Here is a 23,620-nt window from a genome sequence, read left to right on the forward strand (position 1 = left end):
GAGCTGTAGCAGTCACTATTGGTGCCAGAGCGGAGCTGGAGCATTCAAATCCCTGGATGCTACTGCCTTTTGGCACTATGTAAGGTTAGGGGAGGAGCTATGTAAGGTTTGGCTGCTGGCCTTTTGGCACTATGTAAGGTTAGGGGAGGAGCGGCGCCAGGGTTTTTGCCACCCTAGGCGGCAGCGCTCCTCCTCAGAGCATTCGGCGGCGGGGGTCCTTCCGCTCCGCGTCTTCGGGGCGCTTCGGCGGCGGGTCCTTCACTCGCTCCGGGACCTGCCGCCGAAGCGCCCCGAAGACGCGGAGCGGAAGGACCCCCCGCCGCCAAATTGCCGCCGAGGCCGTCCCCCAAATCCTGCCGCCCTAGGCGACCGCCTAGGGTCGCCTAGTGGAAGCGCCGGCCCTGGGTTAGGGGCAGTTGGTACTTGGGGGTGTAAGCTTCCAGGAAACCCAGATGTTTCAGGAATTGGGTTTGGTGACTCACTATGTGGTGTTCTCGACTCTGAGTAACTACTGCAGCCAATGTGGAATAGGGGGACATCACAGGCTTCAAACGAAGGCCTTGACCTCCTATGGCCATTGACCATCCCAATGGCATTGTTAGCACGAGTAAGGGTAGTAACCCCAATGTCCTGGCTAAGTTCCTACGTGGGTGGTTACATTCTTCCTGCATTAACTCCCCCTGCAGTTCCACCGGAGGATGTTGTGTGCTGTTAAACAGCTGCCGTGTTTGACAGCAGAGGTGGCTGCAGTTTAGCAGTCGATGAACTAGTGACCCGTATAATCTGTAAAGTGCTTTGCCATGATAGGTGCTCTGGAAATGTCAATTGCCATCTGTATTCTCTCCTGCATCTCGCTTTCAGCCACGTGCCCTCGGGTTATTTGGAAATCCCTAACATGGGCCAGAGACTTGGAATGTTCCTTTGCAGCAGGCTCATTCTCTGAGATCTCATGCCTCGCCCAAGTGGAGATCACCCCTTAGCAGCAGCTGGGGGGGCGGTGCCTGTGGGCGAGAGCTGGGAGGGTGGTGCCTGTGGGCGAGAACTGGGGGGGGCGGTGCCTGCAAGCTAGAGCTGCACGGAGCTGCTTGTGCACCTCCGCCTAGGAGCCGGACCTGCTACTGGTCGCTTCTGGGGCACAGTGTGGTCCACGGTGCAAGGACAGGCAGGAAGCCTGCCTTAGCACCCCAGCTGCGCCGCTGATCAGGAGCCGCCCGAGGTAAGCCCACGCCCCAATCCCCTGCCCCACCCCTGAGTCCCCCCCAAACCTGCAGCCCCCTCCTGCACCCCAAACCCCTCATCCCCGGTCCCACCCCAGAGCCTGCACCCCCAGCCCAGAGCCCTGACCCCCTCCTGCACCCCTGCCCGAGCTCAGAGCCCCCTCTCACACCCTGAACCCCAGCCCTCTGCCCTGAACCCCTCCCACACTCTAAACCCCTCATCCCCAGCTCTGTTGGGTCGCGGGCATCAACAATTTTCTTCAACTGGGTCCCCAGAAAAAAAGTTTGAAAACCACTGTCCTAAAGGATCCTTTCCTGGCTCGTTGGTTTCTAATGGAAGAGGTTACATGGATTACAAAGGCAGAAGGGACTCCCGTGATCAGCTCGTGTGCCCACAGGCCATAGGACTTCACTGAATTCATTCCTGTTTGAACTAGATTTTTTTTAGAAAAACATCCAGTTTGATTTAATATTGCCAGGGATGGAGAATCTGCTACAACCGTAAGGAAGTTGTTCCAATGGTTCCTTCACCATTAAAAATTTGTGCCTGATTTCCGGTCTGAATGGGCCTAGCTTCACAGCTATTGGGTCATATTATACCTTTCTCTGCCCGGTTGAAGAGCCCCGTATCCATTGTTCCCCTTGTAGGTACTTTAAATAAACTGGGGTCAAATTACCCCATAACCTTCTCTTGGTTAAACTCAATAGACTGACCTGCTCGAGCACTGGACTGTTCCCTGTAAGTGGCAGGGAGGTAGAACTGTATGCAATGGAGCATTTGGAATTTGGGGTTTGTCTACACAGGGAAATTGACTGGCATAGCTATAGGGAATAACTAGTCTAATGTAGCTCCCCATGTGGATTCTCTATTCCAAAATAAAGAAGACCTGAGAGTGTCCACATGGTACTCCTGAGGGCATTCTGCGCCAAAAAAAAATAAAAATTCTGCGCACAATATTTAAAAAATCTGCAAATTGTATTTGTCAAATAAATGTGGAGGCTCCTGCATAGCATTGGGGAGCACAGCCCACTGTGCAGCTCCTCCATGCCCCCCCGGGACACTGACTCAGCGGTGAGGCTGCACCCAACCCTGACGCCGCACAAGGAGCAGGCCTGCCCCAGAAACACCCCAGGGCCCTGCCCCTCTGTGCCAGGTGCACCAGGTGTGGGCAGGCAGGATCTAAGTGTGGAGGGACTCATTGGGGGCAGGAGGGGGTCCAGGTATAGGTTGAGAGGGTTCTGTGTGGGGTATTCTGGGTGCGGGTGGCTCAGTGGGTGATATGGGTGCAGGGGGGGATCTGGATGCACAGGGGCTTGTTGGGGGGTTCTAGGTACAATTGTAATGGGACTCTGCAAGGGGGTCCATATGAAGGTGGTTGGGGCTCAGCGGGAGGGCTGGGTGTGGGGGGGATAGAGCTCGGTGGGGGGGCTGGGTATGGGGAGCTCAGTGGGGGGGCCCAGATGCTTGGGAACTGGGGATCAATGGGGTGGGGATTCAGGTGCAGCTGGTTGGGGCTCAGGAGGGTGGGGATCTGGGTGTGGGTGGCTCGTTGGTGTGGTCCAGGGGCAGGGCTCGTTGGGGGGGGTTCTGAGTGTGAAGGGGTGAGGCTCGGCAGGAGGGTCAGGGCATGAGGGGGTCTGGATGCACAGGGGCTGGGCGGATCCAGGAGCAGCTCCCTGTACAGTGATCCCTCCCCGTGCAGCTGAGGAGCGATGGATGCGGGAAGCATGGGGGGTGGGGAGTTTGCAGAGCTTCCTACAGCTGGGGGAGAAATCTGGGGGTGGGGCTCTGGATGCTGTGCAGGGGAAGAGGAAGTCCCATCCTCCCCAGCCCAGCAGGACTAGAAGCTGCCGGTGCAGGATAGGAGCCACCAGCCGGGTCTTCCCCAGTCCCGCCCCTGCCCCACAATGATTTACCTCTCTGCCAGCTGCCTTGGGAAAATACAAGGGCTTTCCTCTGCATTTCCCTGACAGGTTGGTAGCATTTATTGCACAGGATTTCCCCTGCTCAACAGAGACATTGGTTGATGAAGCAGCCGTGGGTGGGGGAGGCAAAGGGGAATGAGGAGCAAAGATTAAACTGGCGAACTCAAAAGTAAGCTGCACTGCTTAGTGAGAAAGTCCCAAAGCTGGCCTCCTGTTGGAGCTAGCCTGGGAGGGCTGGGGTCGGGGATGCTCCAAGTGATGCACCAGGCCCCTGGGGGGAGGGGGAGAGTCATGTGTATCAAGGAGCTTCTTACATGGGGGTGTGGGAGGGAGGCTAAGCAGGGGTATGTAAAAGGGAGGGAAATTGAGGGGCAGGTGACTATAGAGGGGAGATGGGAAAGCATGGAGGGAGATAAGGAAGGGCTGACAGTTTGGTCATTGCTTATGTCATGACTTGCCTTGGCATGTCATGACATCACAGTGGCTTTGTTGTGACATGGTATCAGGCTGCCACAGAGCGGTGGCACTTACCACGCACCTGCCGCTATCACGTAACTACTGGGGCTGCCCTGCAGTGCACCATGGCCATGAGACTTCTCAGTCTGCTGCCCCCTCCCAGTGCATCACGGGGCTTCTCAGAGTGCTGCCTCCCAAATCCTGGTGCATCAAGGGACCTCTCAGTATGCTGCCCCCACCCCAGTGCATCATGGGTAGAGCCCTACCAAATTCATGATCCATTGTGGTCAATTTCACGGTCATGGGATTTTTAAAAGCTGAAATCATGAAATTTATGACATTTAAATATGAAATTTCAGTGTTGTAATTGTTGGGGTCCTGACCCCAAAAGATGGTGTGGGGGTGGGTGGGGGGGGGTCACAAGGTAGGGAGGATTGCAGTACTGCTACCCTTGTGTGCTGGTGCTGGCTTTGCCTTCAGAGCTGGGTAGCTGGAAAGATGGTATTGCGACCCTTACTTCTGCGCTGCTGTTGGCAGGGCGGTGCCTTCCAAGCCGCTCTCTGGCTACCCAGCTCTGAAGGCAGCGCAGAAGTAAGGGTAGCAATACAGCAACACCCCCCCCCCCAAATAACCTTGTGACCTCCCTGCAACTCCCCTTTGGGTTAGGACCCCCCCATTTGAGAAATGCTGGTCTCCCCTGTGAAATCTGAACAGTACAGGGTAAAAGCACACAAAAGATCAGATTTCCCCGGGCGGGAGACCAGATTTCAAGGTCTGTGGCACTTTTCATGTCCATGAATTTGGTAGGGCCCAAATCATGGGGCTTCTCAGAGTGCTGCCTCCCCCCTCCCAGAGCATCATGGGAACCCTCAGAGTGTTGCTACCCCCTCCCCACCCAGTGCATCATGGGACCTCTCAGCATGCTGCCCCCAATGCATCATGGGGCTTCTCAGAGTGCTGCCTCCCCCCTCCCAGAGCATCATGGGAACCCTCAGAGTGTTGCTACCCCCTCCCCACCCAGTGCATCATGGGACCTCTCAGCATGCTGCCCCCAATGCATCATGGGGCTTCTCAGAGTGCTGCCTCCCCCCCTCCCAGAGCATCATGGGAACTCTCAGAATGCTGCTGCTGCCCCCTCCCCACCCAGTGCATCATGGGCCTTCTCAGAATTGACCCGCCCTCAGTTCAAGGTGAGGGGCGGGGCCCGCTCTCCCCATACCTCTCTCTTATTGGCTGGGAGGCCCCGCTAACCTAGCCTCCCATTGGTTAGAAGGCGTGGGAGCTGATTGGCCTTGGGGGGAGCAGCGGCGGTGTGGCTCGCCCGGCCCCCCGTGTAGCGATTGGTTCAGAACCGAGGCGCGGCCCTGTGATTTGCTGCGGCGGGCGCGCGGGCGTGTGCGAGCTGCCCAGGCAGGCGGGGCTGGGGAGCGGAGCCGGTGACTACGACGGCGGAGCGGCTGAGACAGGTGGGGCTGGCACGGGGCACGGGGCGGGGGGTTGCAGGGGCCAAGGGGTGGGGCTGGCACGGGGTTGCAGGGGGCTGGCACGGGGCGGGATGAGGTTGCAGGGGCCAAGGGGGGTGGGTGGGGCTGGCGGGAGGTTGCAGGGGGCTGGCACGGGGCGGGGGCTTGTAGGGGCCGAGGGGGTGGGGCTGGCATGGGGCAGGATGAGGCTGCAGAGGCCAAAGGGGTGGGGTTGGCATGGGATGATGTGGGGGTTGTAGGGGCCGAGGGGGTGAGGCTGGCATGGGGTTGCAGGGGCCAAAGGGCTGGGGGTGGCTGGCATGGGATGATGTAGGAGTTGGAGGGAGTGGGGCTGGCATGGGGCTGCAGAGGCCAAAGGGGTGGGGTTGGCATGGGATGATGTGGGGGTTGTAGGGGCCGAGGGGGTGGGGCTGGCATGGGGCTGCAGGGGCCAAAGGTGTGGGGGTGGCATGGGATGATGTGGGAGTTGGAGGGGCTGGGGGGGGCTGGCATGGGGTTGCAGGGGCCAAAGGGTTGGGGTTGGCATGGGATGATGTGGGGGTTGTAGGGGTCGAGGGGGTGGGGCTGGCATGGGATGATGGAGTGGCAGGGGGTGGAGTGGGGGCTGCAGGGGCCAAGGGAATGTGGGTCCTGGCATGGAGTGGGGAGACCTGGGGTGTGAGAGGGGAGAGATCGGGAGTGGGGGTGAACCTGGGTCCTGGGACAGTGAGGGGGGTAGGTTCTGGGGGAACCTCGTGTGGTGGGGGGGAAGGTGGGATGGTGATGAGGGGAGACCAGAGCAGCTGAGTCCAGGCCATCCAGGGGGGCTTGCTTGGGGGTAGCTGAGGGATGTGGGGGGTAGAATAGTGGGGGTGTTTAGGGAGCTGTATTATGGGGTGTCCTTGGGGAAGCCTGGCCTGGCACAGCAGCAGCCTGGCAGGGCTGTGGCATGGCGAAGTAGGGCATGAGTGGGGTGGGGTTGGCTTAGGCACACTGGCTGCATGGTGTGTGGAGCTGAGGTGCGTGGCATGGTGGGCTGGGGTGGCTCTAGTGCGTTCGATGTAACAGCACAGAGGTGAGTGGCCTGGGGGTTAGATATGCTGATGGAGCGGGGTGGAATGTGGGGTGGGTGTGTTGGCATGGAAGGGGGTGACTGTGGATCTGGGGTGTTGGCATTAAGGGCAGTAGAATAGGGGGTGTCTGATTTCAGAAGTTTAGCTCTGATTAAAAACAAAATATAAAATGCCAACACTCAAAACGCTTTTGCCCATGCTTAAGTCTCTGCTCACGTCTTCCTGAGAGCAGGTGGTGGAAACCAAGGGACCAGATTAGCTGGACCTTGTGCCTGATCCCTAGTGGCGGTTCCCGTGACTGTCGGGCGCACACATTTCTACTCCTCCTTGTGCAGGTTTGCTCAACAGCTGAGCTGTGCTGTGGAGAGAACCTGATGCCACAAACTGCTTGGCCTGCCAGCTGCCTTTATTCCACTAGGCTTAATGCCAGGTCCAGTGACTCGGATTAAATTTTACCTGCCAGATCTGTATTTTAATTTTTTCCAAAGTGAACTGATCAAAACAATCCCATCATGTAGTGAAAAACCATCATTAAAGATAACTTATAGACTGGCTCGGTGCTAGCAAAGGTCTTCCAGCAACTGCAGCGACATCTTCAGAGTGTTAGTTGTCAGGCTGTCTTAAGTAATGTCCCTAGCATCAGAGCTCCTCACAATCTTTTAAATGTATTTCTCCTCACAGGTCCCTGGGGGGTTAGGTCATCCCGCTGACCAGATGGTGAAATGAGGCCCAAAGAGACTAAGTGACTTGCCCAGGTCACACAGGGAGCCTGTGGCAGAGTAGGAAATACATCCCAGATCGCTGGGCTATCCTTTCTCTCCTACCAATAGCAGTGTTACTTGCATACAAAAGACTTGTGCTTCCGTTTCTCTGCTATTGGGGGAAACAACTGGGTTCCTTACTGTTCTGCCATTGATATGTCACAGTTCAGGGCAACTGCACCTGTATTCCCCCTCCTTGGCACAGCAGGGGCACCCGCTTTAGGCTTCTGGCTCCCAGCTGTCACCTTTTGTGGGGGGGGGAGACCTGTGTCTCGCCGCTCCTGATGCGGGATTTCTGCACAGTTCTCTGCCAACACTGTGCTATCCCCAGCAAGCCAGACTCTCTGCTTTCTCTCTCGGGCTAAGACTGTTGTGTCGCCAACCATTACAAGTTACCACACAGCTCCTCTGAAGTACTGTACATTTATTCTGAAGGTAAAAGCATTACAGAGAAAATATGTAAAAACAATAAAAGAACTGACATGCTAAAAAGCTAACCAGAGGTCACCCCCAACTCCGTCCTACAGCTCTGGTAGGTGTCTCTTCTTCAGAACCCGCAACTAGGTTTTCCCCATGCTTACAAGTTCATCCATCTTCGATCCAGGGCAGAGACTGGGCAGATCAGCTGTTTCTTTATACAGCTTGGGTCTTGGATCTTGGCCCTCTGTAACAGGTAATAAATAGACAGTGACCCTCTCCTCAGGGCATAGCTTCAAAAAGCTGGGTTTTTGCATATCTGGGAGTTGGGGAATTTGCATTAACCCCTCCCTCGGGATTCCCCAGGAAATCCACTTGTTGTCCCAAAAGTCCATACTTGTTGGCACATTTTCAGTAGAGTCTCTTGAATTCCCAGGTCTCCCATCTGTCACATTTCCCTCTAGAGCAGTAACAGACAATCCCAGCCCCCAATAATACATGCATTTAATACAATAATGGCGTCCGGGGATATTGCAGGAAATTGCCAGCTCTGTCACAACTGGGTTTTGGAGTTTCTTACTCTTCTCCCATTGAACCCTCTGTAATAAACAAGACAAGCCAGTGAGGCTGTTATTTATTATTTGCATTATAGTAGGTGCCGGGATCAGAGCCCCATTAAACTGGGCGGTGCACAGACACACACAGCCCCTGCCCCTGAGGAATTTAGTCTAACTGGACAAGGCAGATGCATGATGGGAGGGGAAGTGACTTGCCAGAGGTCGCATGGTAAGTCAGTGGCAGAGCCGGAATAAGAAACGAGCTCTCCTGGCTTCTAGTCCCGTGCGCTACGCATGTTGCGATGCTGCCGCCAGGCCCTGGCTTATCCCCTTCAGAGTAGCTCTCGCTACCACCCTGCTTCGCAAGGAGCATGTGATCTGTGGTGACGTGGGTGTAAATATCAATCCCTCTCCCCCGTTACAGTCTGTTCCAAAGCGTAAGTGATGTTCTAGCTGGGCTGTCATGCAAACTGAGAACTTAATTACCACAGACGCCAGTGTTAGGATCCTTTTTGCTAACGATTGAGCCTCGCTTAGCTACCTGTCTTGCATTCTGATGCGCTGCACTTCACAGGAGCACAGATCTCTGAATTGTGGCCTTGGGGTAGAACCCAAATGGGAAGTGACAGCTTTCCCTGCTGGCATGTTTCCACATGAAATCTCTCTCTCTCGTTGCTGTCTAGAGTCTGTCTCCATATACTGTGTGTTAAGCTTTCGAAATGCTGCTCTCGCTCCTCCATTTCCCCCCCCCATTCGCGGTCGCTCTCAGTAACTTGTTGATGATTCTTCGGAGGCAGCGTCGGTATCCTCCACCAGCCACTGGGAGGCAGGACTGCTGGATTCTATTTCTGCTGCATGGCCCTGGGGCAAATCAGATAATCTCTTGAGACATCATTTCCCCCCACCCACTATTGAAGTCGTTGGGAGCTGCTGTATGCGCCCAGCACCCCTGAGTAACAGGCTGTTTGTGTTTGAGAAGTTACCCTGCTTTGGGAAGGGGTTTGAGATATAGCACCGTTCCCCAAGGGATCAATGCTAAGTGTCATTATTTATCGTAGGGGGTCCTTTCCATTGGTGCCAGATAAGTATTTCCTCCTAAAGTAGGACCAGGAGCAAAATCTACCACAGGTATTTGCGTGGCCCCGTTGTTACTGTATCTGAGCACCTCCTCACACCCACGTGAGGACGAGAAGTGCTATTATCTGTAGAAGGGGGATGGGGACCGGAGGCGTAGAGAGATGAAGTGACTCGCCCAAGGCCGTGCAGAACGTCTGTGGCAGAGCTGGGAATTGAACCTGGGGACCCCAAGTCCCGCCAGGTTTCAGAAGCTTTGATATAGTAACTTGGGGTACGGAGCACCCACAACTCCACTGACTTCCCAGGACACTGGTGTGTGATCAGACCCTTAGTTTGTTCAGGGTCCCCAAATCCTTGCCAGAGTTAAGCGATGGCAGCAGCGGGTGAGTAAAGAGGCATGGGCACGGGAGGAAAGGGAGGCAGGCAGGCTTTTCCAGAGGTCAGGTAGCTGCACAGGAGAAGGCCCTTGCGTCTAACATTGTGAGAGTGCAGAGAACCAGGGAGGAGTTGGGTGCAAGATGTTTGCAAGGAGGAGACTAGACAGAGACTAGATCCATGGAGAGCTTTAACAATGGGGGGCACTTCATTTATTCTTGTTTCAATTCCCAAGCTGGCGGCTTCACCCTCCTGCCTGCCTCTTCCTGTAACAAACTGCTTGATGCTGCCTGGTTTGGAAGAGCACAGCCTGACGGGTACGGCTTGTACGCCTTGACAGATTGGATTTGTGATGCAGAGCGATCCTGCAGAAGGCTTAAAGCCTGCAGCTATCTGTGAGCCGCTTGAATGCGTCCTGGCATGTGCCAATTGTGTTTTCAGTTTTGCCCTGGTCTGGCAGTGCCCAGGGCTAGTGGAGTCTGTGCCCATTGGGACTGCCAGTCATGCCAATCATCCTCTCAAGAAGAGGGGCTGCTGTTGTGGCTAAGAGAATTTCTCTCTCCCCCACTTAGGCTGTGGTCCATCAGTCTGGGAAAGATGTCAACAGACCAGGGTTACTGGAACAACCTGACAACCCTGCAGAAAATCGCTCTGGCCCTCGGGATCCCAGCCAGCGCAACCGTCATGTACATCTTGTACCGCAGGTACAGAGAAAGCCGAGGTATGTCTGCATCACCCCGTGGTGATGACCTTCGGGTGGCCCGGACGCCGTTGTTGCCTGGTGACTAACAGCTGGTGTGTTGCATTTAGGCTTGAATTATTCATTACTTGGCCTCCTTCTGCCCCCAACCCATCCCCAGCCCTGCCAAATGTTGACAGGTGCTCAGAAATAAACCTCTCCCATGCTAACGAGCATATCCGGGGGTGATCCCTGGGGACAGGAGGCCTGTTTCTGAGCAGCGTTGTCTGTTCTGAATTACCTCTGCACTTTCTATAATACCATCCCTGCAAGAAACTAAAATCCTTTCACCCTCCGCCGAATCCCTTCCCGGATCCTGCCTGGTGCTTGGGGGAAATGCAAACCGACTTAGCACTGAAAGGTTAAATGTCTCACTGCTCTCGAGCTTTGCAGATTCCCCTTCTCTCCTGTCCTGGAGCTGCTGAACTAGTGGGATTGGCCACCTTCAGGCTGTGGGGAAGATGGCTTTCGGGGGTGGATGTTAGCCTGTTTAACCTGTCTACTGTGGCTTGTGCTCAGAGGAGCGGCTGACGTTCGTAGGAGAGGATGACATTGAAATTGAGATGAAGATCCCCCAGGAGGCTGTGAAATTGATCATTGGACGGCAGGGCGCCAGTATCAAACAGGCAAGTGGACAGCGGTTAGCGAGTCCTGCATCTGTGCCCGGCCCCACCATTGGCTTCAGTGTATTCTTCCCCCAGCCCCTCTTGCTCCATCCCGGAGGATCCCAAAGATCTTTGCAAACCCTTTGTATAAGATGCTGCAGCCAGGTTGGCAACCGGCCCAGCAGCCTGGGGAGGGGAAGATTTGGGCACAGATGCCAGGGGAGGGCAATACTGCTATAAAATGTGCCACTGGATCTTAATGCCCATCCCTTGGCTTTTAAAGGTCCACCCACTCTTCCAAGGGGGCTGAGTTTTAAGGGTGATGCTCAGGCTGCTAAACCATCCCCTCTGCGTGAGAACCTTGCTAGACTTCTGTGTCCCGTGTCTCCACAGCTGAGGAAGGAGACCGGCGCTCGCATCGATGTGGAAGCGGAGGACTCCGGTGAGGAGCGGGTGCTGCTGATCAGTGGCTTCCCCGTCCAGGTGTGCCGAGCGAAAGCGGCTATTCACCAGATCCTGGTGGACAACGCCCCCGTGTCGGAGCAGTTCTTTGTGCCGCAGAGAGCCGTCGGCAGGATTATCGGTAACTGTCTAGAGACTTAACCGTGCCCCCCCCACTTCCCATTAGCCACCAGAAGAAATGCAAGGGGCCTGGGCAAAAATGACCCGGGGGCTGGTTTGTACAGCTGCTCCAGAAGCACTGACCGCAGCTGTGGTGAAACACGGCGACTGCGAAATACTGCTTCTGTCTGTTGACCAGAACTTGCTGTTCCTGGGCAGGGGCGCTGGGGAGAAATATTGAGACATAGCAATAAATCTGCATCCAGAGCCCGGGATTAAATAGTTACCCCCTTGTCCACTCATTGGCTCCTTAGGGTGACAAGAAAAAACTGAGCTGTCTCAGTTTATCAAACTACAGCATCTCAAATCTAAGAACCTTTATTTTGCACCTTTGATCCTGGTGTACTTTGGAAGCCTGTATTATAAAGCTAGGGTGAATTGCCGGCCACAGGACTGACCTCTCTGGGGTAGAACACTGCTTCTGTCCAATGGAGACACTTGAGGGGAAGGAGACTGTGCCCTGACCAGCTGGAAACTGGCTTGGGCTGTGAGAGATCTGGGTTCAAGTCCCTTCTCCTCCACTGACTTCCTGTGTGACCATGTGCCAGTCACTTCGTCTCCGTGCCTCAGTTTCCCCACCTGTATAGTGGCAATAAGTGCTGTGCCTCACAGGAGGGCTGTGAGGATAAATACCCTTAAAGGCTGCATGGTGCTTGGCTAGTTCGGTGTGGGGGGCTAGAGATGTATCTAAGGTAACACAGAAATATAGGAAGCCCGGCTGTGGTTGCCTCAATCAGAACTTAGCCAGCAAAATGGGGCTTAGCTCCTTGCCTCTTTCACAAAGCACGAGAGATCAGGCCCTGGAGTTTGCATCACACCCGAAGGCCGGCCCTGTACCCCAAGTGCGGTGCTGGAACGCTGGTTACTAGCTAGTTGTACCTGTAGGCTGCAATGAAAAACCCGTGGCCGCGAATCTCAGAGCTGGGGTCAGCTGACGCGGGCTCAGGGCTACAGAGCTAAAAACAGCAGGGTGGACGCTGAGGCTTGGGCTGGAACTGGAGGGGTGGCTCTGAGACGCGCTGCCGTGGGGCTTTGATTGCAGGGTAGACATGGGCCGAGCGGGAGCCAGCACCTTCCAAAATCGCAGCTGGATCTGTCTAAGTTCTTATGGTGGTGCCCATCGCTGCAGCATCTGGCCGCCAGCAGCCATTCGTCCTTCGCTAAAATCATCTCCCTGGCACGGAGCAGCCAAAACCCAAATTTCTGGAGGCGCTTGTGTTCTGGTCACAAAAAAAATGACTGGAGTGGGGGAAGTGGGCATTCCCCTGCGAGCCGTTTCTTCGGCTGGGTTCTCTAGTTCCTCTGCTGCTGCTGACGAGAGAGTAACCTACTTCTCGCTGCCCCTCTCAGGCAGAGGTGGCGAGACGGTGCGAGCCATCTGCCGCAGCTCGGGGGCCAGAGTGGTCTGTGAGAAGGAGACGGACAACGCCCTGTGTCTGACCCGGCTCATCAGCCTCTCGGGGACCCGCAAGGAGGTGACTGCTGCCAAGGTGGGTCTGGGGTGACTTGCCCCCTTTAAGAGGGAGTGGGGTCCAGTGCGCCTGAGACTGGTCAGCTGCCTCCTGGTCTGCTTTAAGAAAAGGCAACTTAGCTGGGAGCTGCTGGCAACGAGCTCTCAGGATGGGCTAGAGGGGGAGAACGCTGCCAAGCTGCAGAAAGGCTTGTGCAGAGACCCCTAGGAAGGAGGGGAAGAACTAGGTTGGAGTGGATGAAAGGGAAACTGAGGCAGGACTTGCCCGTACTGTGAAGCTTGGCCACAGAGGAGCGCCGTGTGTGTGGGTTACCCTGTGACAGGGTCTCCTTCCGCGTGAGCTGACGGCGCTGAACCAAACACCCTTCTCCCCCTTCCTCTCCCAAAGCAACTGATCCTGGAAAAGCTTTCGGAGGACGACGCGTTTCGAAAGAAACTGGCCCTGTCGGCGGCGGCCCGGTGCCTGCGCAAGCAGCCCTTGGGCGTGAGGAGAGAGGATCCCGGGCAGCAGGGGGAGCTGCCGCGCTCCAATGGCGAGGCCCTCTGCCAGCTGGCGAGCCCTCTGCAAGGGGCAGGGGATGGAGGCCGGCTGGCCGCAGAAGTCCTGGACCAACCACAGGAGCTCAGAGCCGAGAGCGAGTCCCTGGAGGAGCCGGTGATGGAGCCCAGCCCGGCAGTGCCCATGTTCGAGGGTGAGTGGAGCGGTTTTCTCCAGGGCTGGCTCAAACGGAGGGTGTGTGGCGTACGGCCACTGGGGGTGCTGGGGCATGGGCTGGCCACTGAGACCTAGGACTCCTGGGTTCTCTTCCTGGCTCTTCGATTGACTTGCTGGTCTCGGAGCAGAGCCCTCCCTGCTCTGTGCCTCGGTTTCCCTGTCTGTTCAGGGGGGGTTAGGTGTCTGCAAAGGGTGTTCTCCTGGAGAAAAGCAGCTGTAAAGAGAAAAGGGTTGGGGTTGCATAGATTCATAGATTCTAGGACTGGAAGGGACCTCGAAGTCATCGAGTCCAGTCCCCTGCCCGCATGGCAGGACCAAATACTGTCTAGACCATCCCTGATAGACATTTATCTAACCTACTCTTAAATATCTCCAGAGATGGAGATTCCACAACCTCCCTAGGCAATTTATTCCAGTGTTTAACCACCCTGACTGTTAGGAACTTTTTCCTAATGTCCAACCTAGACCTCCCTTGCTGCAGTTTTAAGCCCATTGCTTCTTGCTCTATCCTTAGAGGCTAAGGTGAACAAGTTTTCTCCCTCCTCCTTATGACACCCTTTTAGATACCTGAAAACTGCTATCATGTCCCCTCTCAGTCTTCTCTTTTCCAAACTAAACAAACCCAATTCTTTCAGCCTTCCTTCATAGGTCACGTTCTCAAGACCTTTAATCATTCTTGTTGCTCTTCTCTGGACCCTTTCCAATTTCTCCACATCTTTCTTGAAATGTGGTGCCCAGAACTGGACACACTACTCCAGCTGAGGCCTAACCAGAGTAGAGCAGAAGAATGACTTCTCATGTCTTGCTCACAACACACCTGTTAATACATCCCAGAATCATGTTTGCTTTTTTTGCAACAGCATCACACTGATTCATATTTAGCTTGTGGTCCACTATAACCCCTAGATCCCTTTCTGCCGTACTCCTTCCTAGACAGTCTCTTCCCATTCTGTATGTGTGAAACTGATTTTTTTTCTTCCTACCTTTTCTCTTCCCACTTTGCATTTGTCTTTGTTAAACTTCACCCTGTTTACCTCAGACCATTTCTCCAATTTGTCCAGATCATTTTGAATTATGACCCTGTCCTCCAAAGCAGTTGCAATCCCTCCCAGTTTGGTATCATCTGCAAACTTAATAAGCGGACTTTCTATGTCAATATCTAAGTCGTTAATGAAGATATTGAACAGAGCCGGTCCCAAAACAGACCCCTGCGGAACCCCACTCGTTATGCCTTTCCAGCAGGATTGGGAACCATTAATAAGAACTCTCTGAATGCGGTTATCCAGCCAGTTATGCACCCACCTTATAGTAGCATGTCATGTAGCGTCAGTCTGTGGATTGCCCAGGGCTTGGGTCCCTGGGGCTCGCCCTCTCCCTTGCACCACGACCCTGACTCACAGCAGCCGACCTGCCCAGTGGGACCATGTGCCGCTCTATCCGTGTCCTTAGGGCACCAAGACCCTTCCTCACAGGGGCACCTTTGCCGTGCTGCCAGGATGGAAGGTATCTTAGATGGCTGCTCCCACTTTGTTCTCCACACACCTGCTCTGAGCGGGGTTGCGGTGTGCCACTCCTCTCCGGCGAGCTGAGTGGAGAACAGCGGGGTGCCTGCAGATCTACCTGCGAGTCTCTCCTCAAAGCTTCTCGCATGCAGTGAACTGTTGTCTCCCCCCACCCACCCCAAGACCCTTGTCCCTCCGTCTGGATCAGCAGCCCACACTTAGGCTTGTACCCTCTGCCTCCCACTCTGGGTCGCCCTGGGCCTCCCCTTCCCCTCTTGCTCACTGTTGAGTGCCCCTCTCAGTCCCCAGCCCCGACTTCAGCTTCCACGCGGATGAACACCTGGAGGTTTACGTCTCGGCCTCGGAGAACCCCAGTCACTTCTGGATCCAGATTGTCGGCTCCCGCAGCCTGCAGCTCGACAAGCTGACCGGCGAGATGTCCCAGTACTACGGGAGCAGCAGCCAGTCGGTGAGTGTTTGCCGTGGCGTGACGTGACGACTGGGTAAACCTGCCGCAGCTGAATGGAATGATGTGTCCCCGCCCCCGGCCCGCTAGCCGAAGAGGGGTTAATCATTCTCTTCCTCCCCTGCTGCTTGAACCTGCATTGCTTGCCGTTCTAGCCCCGAGAAGCTGCGCGTGTGACTCCCTGCCCCTCCTTCTTGTCTCACCAGCCCGAATTCCCCAACGTCCGGGTAGGCGACATCGTGGCTGCCCCGTATGCCGATCACGGCGCCTGGTACCGGGCCCGAGTCCTGGGCACCCTGGAGAACGGCAACTTGGATCTGTATTATGTCGACTTCGGGGATAACGGGGAAGCCCCGCTAGAGGCACTGCGAGCCTTGCGGTACGTGCAGCGGGGAGGGCGGTGAAGAGGGAGAGCGTAGGCTAGGGCTGGGGGTGTGGAGCAGGACTCCTGGGTCCCATTCCTGCCGCTGATTTGCTGTGGGATTCCGGGGAAGCCTCCTGGCTCGCTCTGCACCTCGGTTTCTGTAAAATGGGGAGAGCCCCTATCTCAAGGGGGTTGAATGGCCGAGCTAACGACTGTCCAGGGTGTGGAACTCCTTGCATGTGAAGGACAAGGATGTGTGCAGTGACACCGCAGGGATCTCGTGCTAACATGTGCAGATCCCCGCTAACCCAGAGAGATGCGGCTTAGCAGGACAGACCTGACCGATTTCACCAGCTGCGGGGGCCTCCGGGTGCTGGGGTCGTATCGCTGTTCACAATGGTTCCTCCCCTCCCTTTCTGCTAGGAGCGACTTCCTGAGTCTGCCCTTTCAGGCCATCGAGTGCAGCCTTGCTGGGATCGCCCCTGCGGGTGAGTGGCGAAGCCATGGGCGAGGTGTTCTCGGTTGTGACACATCCCTGCAAGGTAACCAACTGGGCTGCCGGCAGGGTAGCCCAGCTGGGCTCGGGCAGCGCCCAGGGAGAGGCGGCTCTCGATGGTTGCCAAGTGGCTGGTTGATGCTGAAATCTCCCATTTCCAGACCCGCCTGCACTTAGCTCCGTGGGGTTCTCTCTCTGTGTCCCGGGGAGTCAAACGCAGCCTCTGCTACTCAGTCTCTCGCCACAGGGGAGCAGTGGGAAGAGGACGCCCTGGACGAGTTCGATCACCTCACATGTTGTGCCGAGTGGAAGCCCCTGCTGGCGAAGATTTCCAGTTACGTCCAGTCTGGGGTCTGTACCTGGCCGCACATCCAGCTGTACGACACCAGCCACGGACAGGTGAGCGCTGGAGGCCGGGTTGTCTGGCAGGCTGCGGGCTTCCCTTACGAACGCAGCGCTTGCTGACAAGGGGTCTGTAGAGCAGCACGTTTCTGCATCTCCACTCCCCTTGGTGCGGCCGCTGGCAGCCAGAGCCTGGTGAGCCCGGAGTGGGCTCGTCTCTGCATATATTGAGATCAGGATTCAGTCAAACGCCCGTCTCTCTCTCTCTCTCTCTCTCTCTCCTCCCAATCTGTATCGTTCCCCAAACCACCAGTGCTGCTTCCTCTCTGGCACCCCCTTAGAGTCTCTTCCCCTTGTGCCGTCGTCAGCCTGCAACTCTCTGCCCCTTCCTGTTTCCCCTTCAGAGCCTCGATATAGGGGAGGAGCTGGTCCGGCTGGGTCATGCTGTGCGGTGTCCGCAAGAGGAGGCCGATGCTGCGGGGGACGGCGCCCCCCACCTGGGGAAGGAGGCCACGGCCGAGGCGTTCCAGAAGATGCTGGTTAGTCAATCACTAGCCCCGTGGAAGTGCTGGGAAGCCATCAGGAGAGGCTGGAGTTTATCCAGAGGCCAGCGTTAGAACAACTGTTGGCGTAGCTCGTTTATTTCTGGCTGAAATTTTGATGTCCTCTCCTCTCCGGTCTGCGGCCTCTCTCCAAACCCCCAGGGCTGTGCCATTTTCCATCAGGCTGGGCTCCAAAGGCTGCAAACCCTTCCCAATGGCTGGGGAATTGTGTAAGGAACTAAACAGGGGGCCGGAACCACCATTGGCAAGCAGCTCTAATGAGCCCATTCTCTTCCTGTAGGAAAAGGAGCCTGAGGAAGTGATGCGTGCCGGGCGGAGGGGAGGGGCTCTAGGTGCCCTCTGCTCTCAGGCTGCCCCGACACACACGGCTGTGGCATCGCGGGCACGCCTGCAGCTGGAGGTGTAGTTTCCAGCTCCGGCTGACATGCCCGCGCTAGCTTTGATCAAGATAACAACATGGCTGCAGCTGCATGGGCCAGCTGCCCGAGTTCGTGCCCAGGGTCTCAGGCGGGATTGCAGTCAGGCAGCCAGTCCGAGTTGCTGCCTGTGCCCGCCACAGCTCTGCCACTGTTAGGAGCGTGTTAGCTTGAGCTAAGCTAGTGCGAGTCCATCTCCCTGAGCCGGGAGTCGCACCTCCAGCTGCGCTGTTCACCTACCCCACGTGTCCCACTCCTTGTTCCAAGGCTAGCTAATTGCTGAGTCTGATTGCCCTGAGCTGATAGACGGACGCCCCCCGAGAGAGTTGCTGTAAAACCGCGTCCGTGTTTTTCAAATGCAGAGGCCCACGTCTTAATTAAACCCGTCTCGCTCCATGTGGAGCAACATATCACCCCCTACTGTTGTGAAAGCTTCATCGCTAGCTACGGCTCTATCTGCCGCTGAAGATCTCTGCCTAGGGGCTGGTTTCCTCTCCCCTCGACGGGCCCTGGTCGGTTCTGTGGAGGTGTTTGTTCGCGGGTGCAGTAACGGATTAATGTTGCCTCTCTCTCTTGCTCAGGGGAATGCTGCAGGGACCTCCCTCGAGAGCCTCCTGTCAGAGACCTGCGTCAGCCTTTCAGGTACGCTGCTGTGATCGGCTGAAGCAACCTTCCCTTCCTGGGGGCGGCTGCTCCAACCGAATCCATCTGCCTTAGGGTTGGATCTTGCTGCCCATCACTGTAGTGTCTGGGCATCTTCCACATCACATCAATAGCTAAGCCTCTGGCTCTCCTCCATGTGCCACCTCTCCTGATTGATTCCTCTCCCCCACCCCCAAGATACCAGAGGGAATTAAGGTTTTTTTCTCCTTTGTCTGAGACCTGATTCTCCACCTCCATCACATGAATGGGGCAAAAAAATTGAGCCTCTTTATTCTAGGGGAAAAACAGAACCGACCGTTTCAGGCCCGGCACTTACATTTTGTTTCAAGGATTTTTCAGGAAATTCAGCATGAATTGGACTATATTCACATAGTTCCTTTTAAAATACACTTCCGTGGGTGAGGATGGGAGAGGTATTTACTAATTCCTCTGCAGTTCGTAGCCCGAAGAGAACACTGTGCCAGATGCATGCGAATTAGAAACTGGCTGGTCAACTTTACAGGCAGTGTGACCTAGTGGGTAGAGCACTGGATGACGACCTAGGAATCTAGTTTCTATTCCTGGCTCTGCCACTGATCTGCTCTGTGGCCTTGGGCAATTCACTTCTATGCCTGAGTTTCCCGCCCCTCTCCTGCCTTTGTCTACTCCGACTGTCTCATGACTGTGCAGCACCTAGCCCGATAGAACCCTGATCTCAGCTGTGGCCTCAAGGTGCTGTTGTAATACATGTAATAACTGCCCCCAAGCTGCCTGAAAGGCAAAAAGAAAATGGGGTAATGAAAATAGAGATTTTTTGCAAATCCTTCCAGTGTTTAATAACTGGTGCTAATTCCCGTATTCCGAGCGCTGGATGGAGCGGGCTGTTGAAAGCTCCACTGCTCCTAGCACAAGAGAAGGAACATACTGTAGGGCTAATCCTGCCGATGGATGGGAACCAAAACCAGGCTTCCCTCTCTGTTGTCTGGGATCTAGTGAGAAGGCTGGGAATGTCGTTTCAGTCAGACTTGACTCTTTGAAAGCGGCTGTGTGCGTAAGACTGAGCATGACAAGTTATGGAGGGGATGGGATGATGACGGCCTACCCACAATTCTTATTAGCAAATATCTCCAGTGTGGGACCCTGGGTGGGGAGGGCTCTGAGTTACTACAGAGAACTTGTTCCCTGGTGTCTGGCTGGTGGGTCTTGCCAACACACTACGGGTCTAACTGATTGCCATATTTGGGGCGTGAAGGAATTTCCCCCCAGGTCAGACTGGAAAATCCCCCAGGGTCTCTGCGTCTTCCTCTGCAGCATGGGGCACGGGTCACTTGCTGGTTTGGATGAACATTTGGGAAATAGACAGCCTCCGTCCTCATGAGATACAAAGTGTATCCCTCCAACGCTTTGCAGGGGTTAAATAATCCGTTAGGCAAAGGAGAAAACTTACTTCCAGCTGTGATGGGGAGGAGAGTTGGGACAGAAAGGTTCAAGAAATCCCCTGTAGGGTTGGACCAGGCGGTGAGGAGGCCAGGAGGAGATAAGTGGGGAAAGGTGAAGAGCAGAAATAGAGGGGAGGCTGTTTCAGACAGCGGTAGCTGCAGAGGAGAAGGTTCTTGCGCCAGCAGTGGCCAGATGGCACAATGGGACAGAAGAGACACCGGGGGCGGTGGGGAGGAGCTTGTGTCCATGTGCTGAAGACACAGAGGAGAGAGCGCGGCCCAGCCCCCTATGTAATATGTGCCTTTGGCTTGGTAGATGACTCCATTGAGCAGCTCCGAAGTGACACCGAGCCCACAGAACCACCCTCCCAGAAGACTGTCATGCCCACACTCTGGTCCCTACGGATCTCGGCTCCCTCCTGCCCTCTGGGGGACTCCGAGGCTCTCGCCTTGCCAGCTGGCGGTGAGAAGCAGAATGGCTCAGGGGGCTGCAGCAGCGAGGGGGCGTCGGAGGCTGGGGGGTCTCTGCGGGCCACCGGGAGCCATGCAGCAGATGCCACATGGACGTCCAGTCCTGCTGATTGCCCGCATCCCGCAGCCTGCTCGGGAGAGGCCTCTCCCATCTCCCTCTCAGGCAAAGGCTCCAGCACCTCAAACGCCAGCTTCCCTACCACCCTGGCCTCTGGGGACAGCAGCTGCTACTCCCCCCGCGGCTACTTCTATTACCTCTCCACTTCAGAAGAGTGGTCCAACTCCTCGGTCTTCTGCAGCGGCTCGGGCTCTGCCGGCGATTCCCTCCAAAGCCCCGTCCTCATCCGCTCCTCTGACAGCGAGGGAGAGGAGGAAGGGGGACTGAGGGCCCGGAGGAGAGGTACAGAGGGCACCATGGATGGGTAGCCTGGGCACCGCACTGTGGTCTGGGGTGTCAGAAGCACAAGGAGTACAGATTGACGCTGCACTGGCAGCCCTGAGATGCAGGAGTGTCCCATGCGCTCTCCCTGCTTGCAAGGGGGCAGCCGCAACCCATGGGTGCTGCGCCGTTTGCCGCCTTACCATCGTTTGGCTACTGGCGATCTCCACCAACTGGCAACATCTGCTCCTCCCCCGAGGGACAGCCCCTGGCGAGAGCCTCGATCCTTAGCGATGCCTCTTAACTTTCAGTGCGGAGCAGGCCCCGGGCAAGTGCTCAGTGCTGTGTCGGGCGCCCCTGCATCGCTGGGCTCAGGCCTGCTCTCGTTCCTCCTGGTGTCAATCCGGAGCACCCCCCTGCTGGTGACGGGTTCTCCGGCTTGAGCCGGGTGTAATTGAGATCTGAACCTGCCCACTGTGTGTCACTGCGGCCCGGATCACCCGCTCTGCAGAGCCAGGCGAAGGGGGCGTGAAATGGATGCACAGGGGCTCTTGGTGTCAGCTGCGGCATGACTCTTGTTTCTCAGTGCACGGAGGCGCACGAGTGGGGAGAGCTGGGCCTTCCTTGCACCAGGGAGCAGCTGGACACTGGTTACGGCTCTTCCCGAGCAGAGCAGGTCGTCTCTCTGCGGCCTGTCCCCAGAGAAGGGGGCCCAGACTCCCGGCTGCACGGTGACGTGGCTCTTGGTGGCAGGCCGGCGCCGGGGAGTCCTGATGCTGCACCTGTTCTACCCACTGCCTCTCCTCTTCTGTGCAGAAGCCGCGTCTATGTCTGGAAGTGGCGACGACGTTCTTCTGGTCGAAGACGATTCGCTGTGACCCCTTCCCCGAGCGGCAGCGAGCCTGAGGCGTCGCGGAGGGGGGTGCGTAAGTTTCAGTCTAGCTGGGGTGGTCCTGGGCCCCCGGCTGTCCCCGAGATCCTGCTTTCAGGGCAGAGGAAGGGCCCAGCGAACGCCCTCTTGTACATGTGGCGGGGGGAGGTCTCGTCTGCACTGCCGTGCTTTGCGTTTGCCAGCATGGCTGCCCCGAGAGCGAGGGGACGCTGCTCAATAGCGACCCCTGTGGGCAGGTTAAGGAGTGGCACTAGCTCCAGTCAGAGGCTGTCATACACCCACTCCAGGCTGCTAGTTTAAGCAAACAGCTGCCGCTCCCTGCACCACTCAGTGCCTCTGCTTTCTTGCCTTCCCTTTGGTCCCTAGGAGGTTGGTGCCTGGATTGAGACGACCATGAGGACTCCCCGACGGGGGCGGGGGAATAAAATACTGCGGGAAAGTGGAAGGAGAGACCACGGCCATTGGGGACCCATCCCCTTTCTCCGGGTCCAGAAACGACGGGTTTGCATCGTAACCTCGTCTGTGAGCATGTGTGTTTGGGGCGGGGGCTGCACCGCATCGAGTGCACGTTGCTGGCTCCCTGCAGCAGGGACCTGATGCCGGCTGTTGTGGGACTGCCTTGGGGGCTCTCTGGGATGTGGGGGACTGGGATGGGGAGTGGGTGTTTTCGTTGCATTTGGAGGGTGCTGATTCTAGAGATTCTGGAGCTAACTGCCAGCATCTGTCGAGTCAGACGCCAGGGTTCCAGCTGTGTGGTTCTGTGGCACTCCCAAGGGATCACGGTCTGCGGAATACAGGTATTCCGGGGGTAGCTGTCCTGCAGTCCCCTTCTATCCCCAGTTGACAGCTGCTGGGCTGTCCTGGTGTAGAACCAAAGTAACGGCACTGACTGCATTTGGGTTTCTCTATAGCCGCTGGTGTAATGAGAGCAGGATCAAGCCCCCTGGTCCCCACTTCCTTCTGAACAGCTGAGCCCCTCCTTCCCCTGACTGGTGGGAGGTCCCCACTCGCTCTCCTGCGGGCCATTCGGCTGGGTTGCGCTTGCTCTGTTGTGAGTCAAGGCTGACTTCGGTTTTGGTTTAAATCTTGGCGCAAGGCGCCTGCACCAAAGACTCCGCTCTGCCGTCCTTCCCGCTGCAGGGGCGAGGGAGACACTGGCGCTCTGGTGACGTGACTGGATGGGCTTTTTCTGCTGCAGAAACGGGGCCGGAGGACGGTTGTGATGCCCCCCTTCCCCCAGTGCCACCCCCAGCTTTGACAGCACTTGCTTTACTAAAATAAAAAGTTATGTTTAAAAAGGAGAGAGAATCCTCTTAGGCTGCAAACGTTGGAGCTGCATTTTCGTTTCAATAAACGCAGACCGAGCTGGTCCCTTTTTGTGGCTGGATCTGCTTCGTGCAGAACTGCCCCAGCATCTAGCATGAGTAGAGAGTTCGGAAGGGGGCGGTTGCTGGAGCACTCTGCATGGACTTACTGCTCTTCCCCTTGGTGATGACGGGAGCGGAGTTAAGCCAGCACCGGGGGCTTTTGCAGATCTCTGCCTCTTGCTGTCTCCGTTGCTGCGTAAAGGAGAAGTCTGGGCAAAGTGTGTTTAGCCCGCTGACCGCTGGAGAGTACCTAGCTGGCTCCGTCAAAGCTCCTGTCTGTGGGAATTGGCCAAAGCTTTATGAGGTGGCTTCGGAGGTCTGTCGTTGCACGTCGGCGGAGGCTGCCCTCTTGTGAAGATGGGCATTTTCTGCCAGCTGGTGGCTGCAGTCTTTCAGCTGGATGTGTTTTCACCCCAACCCCGTTTTTGGGAGTGGGCACGGGGAGATCAAATAAGGTTTGGGAGAGCTGTATGCCTCGGCCCTTGGTTTCTTTATTAAATAAAAGTTCTGTTGAGAGTTTTTTCCTGTGAGTCAGCCCAGTCCTTGGGGGGCCGGGGGTGCGTGGGGGGCTTAGAGCTGGGCTGCAGGCTGCCAGGGGTCTGTTGCCCACCTTACCTCTCACTCTGAGACCATGTTAGTCCGATTCCTCCTTGTGCTTCTTGCACCATGTTGTAGAATGGGGCTGATGATGCATAATTAGTGGCTCAGGGACTTTGCCGTTCATGGGGGTCAAGCTCTGGGTTAGCCAGCGCCAAGTGCAAATTGAGGCCCCTGGGGGCTGCTGGCTGGAGGTGCCCAGCTCGGGGGG

The 23,620-nt window shown here is 56.3% G+C and overlaps 1 protein-coding gene across 4 annotated transcripts; it reads left to right on the forward strand.

Annotated features, from left to right (window-relative positions):
* Nucleotides 1-5,015: 5,015 nt before the first annotated feature.
* On the forward strand, nucleotides 5,016-23,331 carry TDRKH (tudor and KH domain containing). 4 transcript variants are annotated; one of them, XM_054011394.1, is made up of 15 exons: nucleotides 6,071-6,137; nucleotides 9,895-10,043; nucleotides 10,581-10,687; nucleotides 11,060-11,249; nucleotides 12,638-12,777; nucleotides 13,147-13,450; nucleotides 15,278-15,444; nucleotides 15,648-15,820; nucleotides 16,229-16,293; nucleotides 16,549-16,700; nucleotides 17,048-17,182; nucleotides 18,204-18,264; nucleotides 20,020-20,574; nucleotides 21,370-21,475; nucleotides 21,812-23,331. In XM_054011394.1, the coding sequence occupies exons 1-14, from the start codon at nucleotides 6,091-6,093 to the stop codon at nucleotides 21,429-21,431; spliced, it is 2,307 nt and encodes a 768-aa protein (XP_053867369.1). In that variant the 5' UTR covers nucleotides 6,071-6,090; the 3' UTR covers nucleotides 21,432-21,475; nucleotides 21,812-23,331. The 4 variants fall into 4 exon arrangements, with proteins under 4 accessions (XP_053867365.1, XP_053867369.1, XP_053867368.1 ...); XM_054011393.1 differs by lacking the exon at nucleotides 20,020-20,574 and having other exon boundaries at nucleotides 6,076-6,137; nucleotides 21,370-21,479; XM_054011392.1 differs by lacking the exon at nucleotides 20,020-20,574 and having other exon boundaries at nucleotides 6,077-6,137.
* The last annotated feature ends 289 nt before the right edge of the window (nucleotides 23,332-23,620 follow it).

Source organism: Malaclemys terrapin, chromosome 21 (assembly GCF_027887155.1).
Source record: "Malaclemys terrapin pileata isolate rMalTer1 chromosome 21, rMalTer1.hap1, whole genome shotgun sequence".
NCBI lineage: Eukaryota > Metazoa > Chordata > Testudines > Emydidae > Malaclemys > Malaclemys terrapin.